This window comes from Sylvia atricapilla, chromosome 26, assembly GCF_009819655.1.
Source record: "Sylvia atricapilla isolate bSylAtr1 chromosome 26, bSylAtr1.pri, whole genome shotgun sequence".
NCBI lineage: Eukaryota > Metazoa > Chordata > Aves > Passeriformes > Sylviidae > Sylvia > Sylvia atricapilla.
The window spans coordinates 3,190,601-3,203,825 of NC_089165.1; the positions used below are offsets into that span (position 1 = coordinate 3,190,601).

The window sequence follows — 13,225 nt, forward strand, 5'->3', positions numbered from 1 at the left end:
AACCGGAGCCTTCCTCGGGCGGAGGGTGAGGGATGGAGACGCTGCACGAGGAGCGGGACAGGCTGCGGCTCAGGGCTCTGCCCACCCCTGAGGAGAAGGAAGAGCTCCCCATCCCACTACGGGTGGCTGTGGAAGGAGCCGCAGCCCTGCAGCCCCTCCCCTGGCAGGGAAGCTGCCCAGCAGCAACGAGCACGGCCGGGAGAGGGTTGGTGCTCGGCCCTCTGCCCTGCCAGCGCCCCTGCACACCACAAGGGGACAGATGGTGACGCCCCAGGACGGCAGGAGGAGACACCGCCAGGATTGAGCATTCATCTCGCTGCACCCCCTGCCCCCAGGACTCCCACACGACAGCCCAGCACAGCCGTGGGCAGGGCATGGGGCAGTGCTGCAGGAGCTGTTAAGAGATAATATTTATTATTATATACAAACACATTTTGTACATTAATTAAATAGAATGAACTCTACTCTTCATTCATCAAATCATTTGGTTTGGTGTCCCCCCCTTCCCCTCCCACCCACTCCTCTGAAAGGCCTACGGTCATTCCTGGCACTCCAGAGGCTGGGAGCCAGTTGGCCACAAGGCCACTTCTCAGGAGTGATGGCAGCAGCAAGATTTGACCTGCTGGTCACAGCAGGGTCACCCCTGCCCTGGAAGAGCACCACGGCTGCTCCAGGGAAAAAGGAAAAAGAAAAAGGGGGCACCCAGGTGGGAAAGGCAGAGGGGTGAAGAGGGGGCTCTGAGCCCCACCGTGTTGAGAAGGTAACACTGAAACGGACGGAGCCCTCCAAGAGGGACAGACTCCAGACACTGCTCAGCCATAGGGGGACAACACTGAACTCGGGGGACATCTGTGCAAGGACCCAGCTGTCCCCAAGGGCTGGGTGCCCACATGTCCCTGCCCTGTCCCACCATGGGTCTCTCAGAGCTTCATCCCACCTCACTCTGGTCTCCCTCCCTGCACAAACCCTCCTTCCAGGACATCCTGGCATGGATCTGGCCCCTCTGCAGGGATCCACAGGCAGCCCCCAGCTCAGCCTCATGGCAGAGGGGTCAAGCTCTGCCAGCCCCACCTCCACGGCCAGGAAAACATGGGAAAACCAGCTGAAATGTCTTGGCTTTAGTATTTTGGTTTTATGCTAAACCAGCTCATGCAACAGTCCAGGCATAAGGAGCCACTCTCTCTCTTCTGGGATGGGGCTGATCCTAAACACAGACGTGTCCCATGGGAGGGACAAGGCACTGGAAAGCAGCTGCCTCACCCAGAGCAGAGCTGTGCAGGACAAAGCTGCTGCCCTTGCCCCACACCTGTCCAGACACCCACTGCAGCCTCCAAGCATCACTCTTGGCTCTTGGGATGGCAGCTCCCACCTGGACACAGCACCTTCCACTTCCCAACCCATCCATCAAGGGAAGTTTTAGGACAGAAAAAAGTGGGCTGAACTGCAGCTTTCTGCTTTGGTTATGCCCTGGCCTGGGCAGACTTTGTGCCTGCAGAAGGTAAAAGCTCCTCCTCCCCTCAAGAGCAGGAAAGGTGACCAGGATTTGCCTCTGTGGCTCTCCCACAGGGGCTGGACACTCTCTGCCTGTTCTATCTGCTCCTACTCTAACCACAAAGCTGCCATGCCTGTGGCCTGTCCCAGGTCAGCTCCCACCTGGGATCAGCACCCAGACTGCAAACACAGCTGCAGGGGCAAAGCCAGGGACTGGGGACAAGGAAAAGGCAGGGAACGAGTGGGGTAGGGTGGGAACGGGTGGCTGGCTCACCTGTGGCCTCAGAGGAGTCCTGGAGCCGTGTGGGCCAGGGGACCAAACCCCACCATCCTTCCCACAGCCCCCCGTGCCTTTCCTAGGGGAGGGAGGTCATTGCAGCCCTGCTCTGTCCCAGCTGCTCCAGCTCTGCTCAGAGGGATCCATGGGTTAAGGATGATGGTGAAGTGAGAAATAGTAACAAACAAAATCCAAATGCCTTCCCAGCAGTCCAGAGTGACAGCAACGGGGCTCAGGACAGGTTCCTGGAGCTTGGCTCTGAGCTGGGCGTTCTCTCTGCTGGTGCTGGGCAGGGGCTGCTCTCCCCCGGGTCCTCCAAACCTCTGTCCTGGTCACTGTCCCCACCCGAGGCCGGCAGGGGCTCTGCCATGCTGCTGCTGCCCGTGCAGTTTTTACCACTGGGTTTTGCTCGGCTGTCTGAGCCCTCGAGAGCCTCAGTCTGCTTGGGAAGGGTGGAGCTGGGGACTGCCCCCTCCTGCAGAGGGGCAAGGGGTGCACCCCCAGCAGCGGGAGGAGCATCTCCTGCAGCCACCACGGATGTTGAGGTGACCTCGATGGTGATGGAGCCCACGGCCGTCTCCGGGTGGTCGCTGCTGACCCTGATGCGGGCCACCAACCCAGAGGCGGTGGCCGCCTCCTGAGGGGTCCCGTTGGCCATGGCTTCATGCACCACGGCGGGCTCCAGGAGGGTGGTGCTCAGGTCAGACAGGAACGAGGCCTCTGTGACGATGGCAGCCGTCTCGGCCACCCAGTTCAGGTCACTGCCCACGGAGGCGGCGGCGGCGATGACGCTGGAGGCCTCGCCGGGGCTCAGGGCGGCCGGGCCGCTGCCCTCCCCGGGGGGCCCGGTGGCCAGAGGGGCTCGGCGGCCCCCGGCCTCCACTGGGGCAGCCGTGGTGTTGTTGTTGAGGTTGTCCTGCAGCGTGGTCTGGGTGCCCTGCCCGACCTGCTGGTTCTGCAGCAGCATCTCCTGGATCCGGATCTGCTGCAGGATGGCTGGCAGCTCGTAGTGGTGGAAGAAGTAAATCATCGAGTGCTGGGGGAGGAAAGGGAAAGGTGTCACCCTAGGCCTGGGTCACAGGCCACCACATTCTGAGGAAACCAAACTTCTCCTGAAGAATCAGCTGCTCTGACACCCAGAAAGTCAGCAGCAAGTTTGGTAAAATTTACCCCTTCCACTATGACTACTCAAAGCTGCTTTATAGTTTCTCTCTGAAGACAGGCGACAGAGTACAGCCCCTCTTCACTTTCAAAGACTGGGAAAAGAAGAATGACAGCATTCTTCTGGGCCATCCTTTATTCCCTGTCCCCAGCCTGCAGCAGGTCAACAACCAAAGACACCCAACAGGTATGCTTGATCCAGGGTATCAGGCAACAGCTTGGAGCTGGCCCTGCCAGTTCACAGGACAGACTTAAGCAGCTCACTGCACCGACTTGAACAGCTCCTCTGAAAGGCAGACCCTCCTCAGGATTTATTCCAGAAGGACAGGAAAGAAATCCTTTCCAACACCCATGTGGTTATTATCAGTCTCATGGCTGGACTGGAGGCAGCAATCCAAACATCCCCTCTTCCACAGCCTCATCCTGCTGGCTCCATTTCCAAACCAGGCTTAATTCCATCCCTTACACAGATAAGGATCCCTCCTCCAACCCAGCTTGAGAGGAAGTTTGACAAAGCCCCCCAAGGTGCAGCAGCCCTGCAGGGACTCACCTGGATGAAGAGCCAGGAGGTGACAAGTGCCAGGCTGCTGTACTGCCCGTTGAAGCGGTAGTGGTAGGCGTAGAAGGCAAAGTGGTACAAGTAGAAGAATCTGAACAAGAAGGGAAGAAATATCAGGAAAAATGTGAGCTCCCTTCTCCTCCCAACACCAGCCTGAGCTGGGGCATTTCCCACGGTGTGACACAGACTCATGAACAGATAATTAGAGTTGTCTGTCTATGAACAGAACAAAACAAGAGGCTGGGGTGATTCCAAGGTGATTCCAAGATCCAGGCCCAAACCCAAAAGGGAGAAATTGCACTTTGGACCCTGTGACACGTGGGGCAGCTCCCAAGCAGCCACATAAATAACACCCTTGGGAATGGAGGCTGTTGTGCCTGGGAGTGATGGGAAGGACTCAGAGCAACTGGGGGAGGAGAGGCAGAGGGAATGTGGCCACAGCCAGCCCTTACCTGAGCCAGTGCCTCTTGCTGGTGTTGGTGTGGCAGCAGATCGCGTCGTACTGGTCCGCCAACCACACGATGAGGATGATGTAGAATGCAGTTGTGGTGTCATTGAAGAATTCAGACATTATGGCCTCCATACCTGGTGACAGAGGGGACATCAGAACGTGGCAGGGCATGAGAAGGGGTCCTCTGTCACCTCAGAGCAGGGCTGTGACTGCACCTGCCCAGGGCAGGTAACTGGGCTCTGCTTATGGCAGCAGCTACAGCCAAGAATTTTCTGCCTGCCACATCCCATGGATTTGCATTCCACAGCACAGATTTTGGGAGGTTTTGCTGCTTTTTAAATTAAAATTGTACAAATGCAACATGGCCACAGAGGGCCAGTCTGCAATGACACAGTCTCTGGGGACAGACACAGCTTTGGACTCTGGGATTTCCCAACAAATTGCTGCTTTTCCAGGAGACCCAGAAGGACAATGGAGCTCACTGTGCCATCAAATTCCAGAGCCTTCTGCCTTGTGACGAGCAGCCACAGTAACCACCTGCTGCGGCCAGCTTGGAACAGGGAATTAGACATCCCACAGATCCCAGAGGGACGTGCTGCAGACACAAGCAGTGAGGCAAGTCCTTACCGACCAGAGCCAGGATGACAGTGAGGAGTGGAGCAGCAGGGAATGCAATGGTCATGTTCATCTCCAGCATCTGCAACAGGTCAACTGCAAGAGGGAAAACACACTGAGGCACGGAGAGGATGGAGGGCCACAGAACCCTCCATCCCACAGTTCTGCCTGCTCAGTGCAGACACATCGTCTTTCCCCAGCCAATTTTTCTCAAGACAGAGAACAGCTTTGGCAAGCGCAGTGACTGGGAGCCAGGAGGATATATTCCCAGTGCAGCTACAGGTAGGACCCTTCTAAATTGGAACTAATGATCCTCAAGGTCCTTCCAACCCAAACCTGCTGTGACTCTACAACACCCTGTGCTGGAGCAGGCACAGTGCCCAGCACGACCCAAACCCCTCAGCCAGTCCTTACCAATGAAGACAAAGATCTGATGGTGTGAGTAGCGCAGCAGCATCGAGACAGAGAGAGTCTGGAACAGGATAGAGAAGGGGAGGCAGATTAGAGCCCCACGGGTGCAGGGAGTCACTCGGAATCGCAGTGCGGCAGAGGCCCGGGCGAGCCTGGGCTTGCACATCCCACATTCATTAGCAGGAGCTGTGCAGAGCCATTTCCCAAAGAGTAATTAGAGCTTCAAAAACAGCAATTAATCTCTGTGCTGCTGCAGGGGAACAGACAGTAAGGGATTTGTTTGTAAAGGGACCAATCCTGAATGTTTGCACTGGGGCGACACCAACCCACAGAGCTGGGAGCAGGGATTCTCCTGTCCTCCATCCCGCTCCTCCCGCAGCTTCCAGCACCTCCCTGCACTCAGTTCCTCCTCAGTGCCCACAGTGTGACTGTGCACAGACCCACCCCATGGGTGGGACAGCCACAGACAAAGAGACAGTCACCCACATCCACCCAAGACAATAAATACGGGTTAGTTATGGCTTGGGATCTTGTCTGATGTGTATCTGAGAACACCTTGGCTCACACATTAGCATTTGGTTTATCTTGATCACTCCTGACAAATCAGTCTGGGCTGTTCTTAAAAGTCTCAAGAGGAAAAATGTCTGCATCCTGTACTGACAGCTGGAGTGTTTTAAGGACACTTAGAAATTAACAGAAGCTTCCTTTTGATAACAAAAACAACACTGCATTTTAGGTCATGTCTTCTGTTCATTTCACTGGTGGACTTCAGGAACTTTTTTTAAAAAAACCCCGAACAAACAAAAACATGTCCCATCCTCCACCAACTACACTTTGAAAGCAGATGAGAGCTCTGCTGTAACACCAACCACTCCCTGCCCAGCACCAGGCAGAGTCCAGGCACTGCCCAGCTCACAGTGACTTACAAAGATGACCATGATGACAAAGGCTGCCAGGTAGGACGTCCTGGCCATCCACATGCTGACAAAGCGATAATGCTCCCCAGACACCACGTTGCGAAGAAAACCTGGAGAAAAAGTACAAACACAAGCTCAATGTGATTAAGGCACAGACTAAGAACCAAGCTCCAGTGCCTGCTAAAGAAACAAGATTTGGAGCAAATCCTCAGGGCAGCACTCATTGTCATGCAGGGCAGTGAGGCGGAAGGAAATCACGTTTCCAGACACCTCTCCCCTCCTGCCTCTCTCATTTTGTCCTTGACAGTAACACAGGGAGCTGCTCCCTGCATTACAGATTAATCAATAGTCAGAAGATGACAGTCAGGCAAGCACAGAACAAACACCCACTGCTCCAAGCAGCTGCTGCTGAGACTCCTCCAGGCCTTACCTTTGTTCTCCTCGTTTTCAGCTAAAGCTTTGACGCTCGACATCAGGATGTCATCGTAGCCCAGGAACTCATCCAGCAGCAGGCGGCTGAACCTGTCCCCAAAGCACTGATCCCTGGTAGGATCTAGACAGAACACAAAAACCCTTTCACACTGTTCATACCTGGAGCCACAAAGGTACAAGGTGAGAGACACTTGTGCCAGCAGAGCTCCATCTGCATGTGGACCTGAGGCAGAGAGACCAAACTTGGGAGAACTTGGAGGGAAAATCTCACCCCCTGACAGATCCAGCCACACTGAAGTGCAAATGGCAGCTGGGCCTTAAAGATTCTGAGGGATGTCACACTCTGCTGGCACAGACACAAAAGGAATTTGCCCTCTAGGCTTGGCCTATCTCCAGGGCTCACCCTGACTGCCCATTACTGCACAGGAAAGCTGTTTAACCTCTATCCAGCTCTGCTTCAGCTCGAGTAGGAGGAAGGGACAAGCTCCTCTGATTGCTGCACTAACAGATACAGAGGTTCACAAGCACGAGAATGTCTGAGGCAGTGTTCCTGACTTGGACAGGTTTTAACAGAGCAAATACCAGAAGAAAACACTGTTCAGGGAAATGACCTGCTGGTGTTCACAGAGGCATAGCAGCACACACAGCGTGACAGATCTGTGGGCACCATCCCCAGCATCTGCATGGTAGCTCTGGCCACCAGGCTCTAACCCTGCTACTCCACACTGAGCTCAGAGCTTCAGCCAGAGAGCTCGCTCTTCTCTGCTCCATGTGGGAAAACTATGCTGGGCATGGCATCAGGGCTCACTGAACCAGGCTCCACCATTTCAGAAAGCTCCTCCTGAAAAGCTGTGACCTACTAAAGGCTGCACACAGCAGCTCTCCTGTGTGGGAAGTGAGCACAACGAGCATCAGGAAGAGTTCCCAGAGATGGTGTGGAGGTGTCTGCACCACAGGTAGCCACCCCTGAGCCCCCTGCCCTGCCTGGGCTGGATCCCACTCACCCAGAGTCACCACCATGACGGGGATGCTGAGGCGCTGCCGCGTGCTCTGGGACAGGCGCAGGAAGCCGTATTCCAGAGAGTATTCCACAATGTACTCCTCCTGTGGCCACACTGGGAGAGAGACACAGGGACACAAGGAGACTCAACACCCACTTCTGCAAACAGCCAGCACCAAGAAACAGCCCCTCTGGGTTCCCCTCCCTCCCATCATGTTCTTGAAAAGGGAACTGGTTGCAAACATAGGCTCCAGGCTTCCCTCAACTAATTAAACATAAATCAATACAAACTCTTTGGAATTACAGCCCATTCCCTTGACATTAGTCCTTAATGTGGGACTTCTGGGAAAGCTTCAGGGCATCAGTTCCAAGCTCTGCACAGAAGTTGCCCACATCTTTGCCTGGCAAGCCCAGAGCCACTCGTTCTTGCCCTGTTCAATTTCTGCTTCCCACGTTGTTTGGGAACCAGCAGGAAAATCCACTTTACACTTGCTGAACACCAAGTAAATGCTCCAGAGGCAAGAGCCCTGCACTTCCCAGGGGACTGAGGTCACTGCTGCAATTACATGTCAGAACTGAAGGCAGCAGCAATTACAGCTTTCCCAAAAACTGGTGGTGCCTGAAGTTCCCCCGGTTTGTCTTTTCCTTTCTTCCAAGAAGGGTTCCAAAGAGATGCTTTTTTGCTACATCATCTCTGAAAGGACAAAACCTCCCGCTAAGCCAGAGCCAAGCAATTTAATCCCTGCTCTTTCAGACTGCCAGGGTGTCTCTCCAGGAGGGGGGAGGCAGCTGTCAGGCAGCTCCCAGCACCACAGTGACAGTTAAAGGGACACAAGAACTGAAGAGAGACACACCTGACCCAGCACTGACGGAAGTCCCCTGATCCCCTCACTGGGCAGCAAATACAGGCTAGGCTGTTGTGTTTGTCTTTTGTTTTCATTATAAATAGTTCTAAGCTCAAAAGGAAATCAAGGGTTTAAATATCAACAATTACTTCCTTTGTATAATAAAATATTTATTCATGGTAAAATATCCTGACTTAACAAAACTCTGTGCACAGAGAAGACAGAAAACCTGGAAAAAACAATGAAATCAGGTATTTGGGACTGAGTTAAAGATGTGAATTTTGTAACTAATCTGGGAAACAGCCTGTTCTCTTCCTCTCCTTTTCTGGATTCTTTCCAACCAGGCACTCAGCAAAACAAGGGACTTCCCACCAGTGCCCCAGCCCAGCACAACGTGACTCTTCTCAGAACCAGGGCACCAGCAATAAAGGTCCTGCACCAAAAACATTTACTGCTCTCTGGTCTTAATGACCTTTAATTCAGGACTAATGAACTCTGGATGAGCATCAAGCAAATCCACTGCAAGACCAAGGAATAGGACAGTGTCTAGTCTCATCCCTCTCCACAGCCACAACTCCAGTGTGCCTGCAGAGCAAAGAATTCTAGCCCTCAGAGAGACAACGACAACAGTGTGGTGAAAGAGACCAACTTCTTGCAAATTTTGTGGAAAAAAACAAAGAATCCAAGTCCAGATCTCCATTTTAAGATAAATATTCCTTAGATTTCCTCCTTAATCACTAGAAACAGAAGGTTTTCCACACTGGAATTCCATTTTAAGTAATACAAAGCTACTAAATCTCCCTCTGGAGTTTACAAGGCCTGAGCAGCTTAGGTCAGGCAGGAAAAGGGTGGGATAAGGCCAGGGAACATCCGAGTGGAACAGCAGTGCTGTATTGCAATCCACCAAAACCCGCCGGGTGGCTTTCAGGATTAATTAATTGTAGCAAATTGGCTGCTCCAAGTGCTGGTGTTGGCTCAGCACCCAGAACACAGCCCAAATCCTGTTCATGCTAGAAGGAATGCTGCTGTCTGGAGATCCCTGTGGGTTGCAGGGGACAGTGAACGGATCAGAAGAGGGTGTTCAGACTCATCTGAGATACCTGACACTGATCACTACAGGAACCTGCCAGGCCAAGAGCCTCGTTCACCTGTAGTTGATCTGAAGCCTCTTGGCCTGGCAAATTTTCTAACCCAGCCTCCCCCCAACTCCAGGGCAGAGCTTGCTGTTGGTCTGCTGTTAGTTCTGACAGGATTATCCCCAGGTAAACACATCGGGAAGACATTTCAGGTCACTGTTCAGGTGCCCCCAGGAGAGGATGTGTGGGGAGGATGATGACGGGAGGAGGGAGGAGCACAGGTAGCAGTGAAGGTGTGATTACCTGCTCGGGCTAGCATCTCAAACTCGGACACAGTCTCCCGCAGAGGCTGCATACCTTTAGTGCCTGCGTCACTAAACGAGAACTCCTGGCTGTCGTTGTGGGGCAGCTCAGTGCTGCTCACCCGGGATGGTTTGAGGAACACCTTGGGCTCGATATCCAGCTCAAACTGTTGGAAAACCACAGAAGGGAAAGCCACATCAGCAGCCTTTTCACCTCTTACCTGCCATGCCCTCTCCATCCACACAAAGGCCTCACACCCCCAAAAGCATGTTTTCTCTGGATTTCCTTTCAGTGTTAAACCATCAGAGGCCAATGTGAGGACTCAGGAACAGCCAAGGAACAGCCTTTCTTTCCAGGAGACCAAGGGATCACACAGGCACTTCACTTCCAAGCAAGACTTCTCCTCAGCCATCACCCAGGCTCCCCTCTCCAGCGTACGCAGGAAGCGCATCCTTACCTTGATGGAGCTGTTTTCAAACATATCCACAGTCATTTCTTCCTCTTCCTCCTCCTCTTCCTCAGCTGTGGACTCAACCACCATTCCTGGGAACTTCTCAACCCCGCAGAACTGCAGGAAGATGGGGGCCCGGCTGGAGTTGCGCTGGATTTCCACCCTCAAGATGCCATCGCGGGGCCACTTATCCCGCACGTGCTCCAGGCAGTTGATGGGAGAGCGGGAGAAGGCAATGTGGATGTAGGCCAGGATGAAGAGCACAAAGAGAGCCTAAAGGGCAGGAGAAAAGGCAGAGACTGTGAGACCCCCTAGTTATCACCAGCTCTTCTGTGAAACACCAGAATCATTTGGGTGAGTGGACTGGCAAGTGGACAAGAGTTTTGATGCTTCTCTGCAATAACAACGCAGCAGCAAGACCTTGGCAGTTTCAGCAGGGAACACAACAAAGGCATCAGGAACCAGCTGCTCCTGAGAGGTGACAGTGACAGCCTCCTGAAAGCACAGGTCCTGCATCCAACAGCATCCCCAAAACTGACCAAATACAGCACCAGTGTGGGATGAGGCCACAAGGCACACTGAAGGAAACAGAAACACATCCGTGCCCTAAAACCCTCCACTCCTTAGCACAAAGAATTTCCTGCTGAAACCTAGAGAAGCCTGCCCAGCTTTGTAAAGGGAGAATAAAGTAAACTCTAAGCAAAGCTGACCCACTCCTGGGCAGGATGACCCAAACCCACATCAGATCCGTTGTCCCAAAGAACACGTCCTGCCTCAGGGAGGTTGAGCTGGCTCCCGAGGCCGAGTGCACAAAACACCACAGCTCCCCGCCCTGCCTCCATCTCAGGAACAGCCATAAACCACAGCAAAGCTGGGTGGACTAAAAGAACTTGTTCCCTGGGGTGAGGAGAGATGTCCAAAGTTCAGAGCTCTGAGCACAGCTGGCACAGCGAGTGGCACTGCTGAGCTCAGGCCTCCCTTCCCAGCCACCCCGTGCTGCCGTGTCCTCATCAGCCCCGCCGTCCTGACCTATTTGTGATGAACAAACAGCCTGGTAAACATCACTCTGCAGAGGAGCTGCACAGAGAGATGTGAGGGAAGATAAAGCAGAGCCACCTCCCTGGTTGCAGGAGCCACAGAACAGCTAGGAGCAATTCCAGGGCTCGGGATGGAAATGCAGGGTCTCACTTCCCTCCTGCCAGCAGCTGGAGGAGAGCTGGGAGCAGGCTGCTGACCCCTGACCCTGCAGGCTGCTCTCCACAGAGCCTTGAATTAGTTTTTACTTCCCTGGGAGGAGCTGTGATCAGAGGCAGAAGCAATACAAACTGCTCCCAGCCACTGCCTGACCACTGCACCGTTAGCACTGTCCCTGTCCCAGCCAGTTTGCCAGGATGTAGATGTACAAGTGGGAGACTGAAGAGGGATGTGAAAAGCCCAAACGTCTCCTGAGAGAGTAGAAAACACTGTGCACCCCCATGAGACAAGCCGTGCTGAATGTTTTCTTGCTGAATTGTAGAAACCTAGAGGAGTGTGCTGCTGTTGCCTGAAAAACAAAGCCCTTTCCCTTTGTCTAATTTCCCATCCTGGAAGCCGTGGAGCAGGATTGTACCTAAGGGCTGTCACCCCTGGACACTGACAGGCCCCTCGGGGAGGGTCCCCATCAGCCAGCAGGCAGGTGGGGTCACCCCAGAGCACAGTGACACTTTCCTGGCACTGCTGAAAGAAATGGGGTTAGAACGGGGCTGTGCCTTAACTGCTTCCAGAAAAGACAAGACTCCAGCAAAACTCCAATAATCCAGTAGATCACGTGGGAAACGTACCCAAAAAGTGGGATTGCTAGGAAACAGAAACTGAAACTTCTCCTGCCTAGCGCCAGCCTGGCAGCCCAGCAAGCTGGCTCAGCAATTTCTTTTTGATTTACAGACTTGGAAGTGCTCCAGAGTGCAGGGAACACCGGGACCACCATAGAGACCGATGTCTCCCTCACAGGAGGGGCCCACGGGAGCTCCGGGGACAGCTCGGTGTGCGTGGGTCAAACACGGCCTTGCTACCTCCGGGCGGAGGCACGAATTTTTGCGTTTCTAATGAAATTCCTGCCCTCAGCCCGGCCGCGGGCTGGCAGGAGGAGGTGCCCCTCACCTTGAGAAGAACGAAGAACTCGAAGACGCGGCGAAAGGAGGGAGGAAAGAGGCGCGCGTAGGTCACTGCCATCTTGAAGAACAGCGCGTGGAAGAGGCGGTCCCGCACGTTGATCAGGGGATTCTGGTTGAGGTTGGGGTTGCGAACGCCCCGGTTGTTGCCGCCCGCGGCCCCGGCGTTGTTGGCCGGGTGGTGGTTGTTTGCGTTCGGCTGGTTCTCGGACATCCTGACAGCGGAGCTGGTGAGGGCTGGGCCCGAAAGGGCTGGTGCTCCTCCGCGGGCAGGGCTGGGGCCGGGCGGGCGCTGCGGAGGAGCCGCGGGCGCGGCCGGCACTGCCTCCGTCCCCCTCCCCGGCCCCTGCCCGGCGCAGACGCCTCGGGGCGGCGGTGGGTCAGGCCCGACGGGTCAGGCCTGGGCACTCAGCGGGGCCCGGGAGCTGCGCGGCCGGAGCAGACGCAACAGGGACGCGGCTGCCGGGATGAGCCCGTGGCCATGGGGGACCCTCGGCGGGACGGAGCGGTGCGGCGCGGCCCGGGGGCGGCGAACGGCTCAGCTGTCCCAGTGTAGTCCTGTCCCGTCCCTCAGCGCTCCGCCGCCATTTTCCTCTGCCGGCTACGGCGGCTCACGCGCGTGCGCGCGCCCGGGGCACGACGGGACAGTGGAGGACACGGTCCGGGCCCTGCCCCGCCCTCATGCAAATATAGAGAATCCCGCCATGCATCGCGCCAAACCGGCATCTCTGGGCGGGTGTTCTGCCCAGAAAAGGCAAAAAATTTCAATTAAGAGGAAGATTTAGAATAATATATCAGCCCGTATTGCCTGGGAGAGTGATCGTGGGGAGGAAGATGTGGAGATCTGTAAAGGTGCACTCGCCCTAACCTAAAAATTGTTAAGTAATGGAGGTTCAAATACTGCTGTGGGTACAACGAGATTCGTGCTCGCTTCGGCAGCACATATACTAAAATTGGAACGATACAGAGAAGATTAGCATGGCCCCTGCGCAAGGATGACACGCAAATTCGTGAAGCGTTCCATATTTTTTCCTCCGCGCGGTCTCAAAGCCCCTCCCCGGGACGAGCCTTTTTGTCCCCCCGAAA

General features: G+C 54.7%; 1 protein-coding gene and 1 non-coding gene across 3 annotated transcripts; one reads left to right on the plus strand and one right to left on the minus strand.

Moving 5' to 3' along the window:
• Window positions 1-395: 395 nt before the first annotated feature.
• TMEM259 (transmembrane protein 259) lies at window positions 396-12,766 on the minus strand. 2 transcript variants are annotated; one of them, XM_066336272.1, is made up of 11 exons: window positions 12,129-12,766; window positions 9,996-10,262; window positions 9,593-9,704; window positions 7,319-7,429; window positions 6,313-6,435; window positions 5,892-5,992; window positions 4,969-5,026; window positions 4,567-4,650; window positions 3,941-4,073; window positions 3,480-3,579; window positions 396-2,804 (listed from the first exon to the last, which is right to left on the minus strand). In XM_066336272.1, exons 1-11 carry the CDS (start codon window positions 12,351-12,353, stop codon window positions 2,001-2,003), a joined length of 2,118 nt encoding a protein of 705 aa, XP_066192369.1. In that variant the 5' UTR covers window positions 12,354-12,766; the 3' UTR covers window positions 396-2,000. The 2 variants fall into 2 exon arrangements, with proteins under 2 accessions (XP_066192369.1, XP_066192368.1); XM_066336271.1 differs by having other exon boundaries at window positions 9,539-9,704.
• A 296-nt stretch (window positions 12,767-13,062) lies between these two features.
• Window positions 13,063-13,169, plus strand: LOC136372053 (U6 spliceosomal RNA). The gene has a single exon (XR_010745441.1). It is a non-coding gene; the product is annotated as a U6 spliceosomal RNA (small nuclear RNA).
• The last annotated feature ends 56 nt before the right edge of the window (window positions 13,170-13,225 follow it).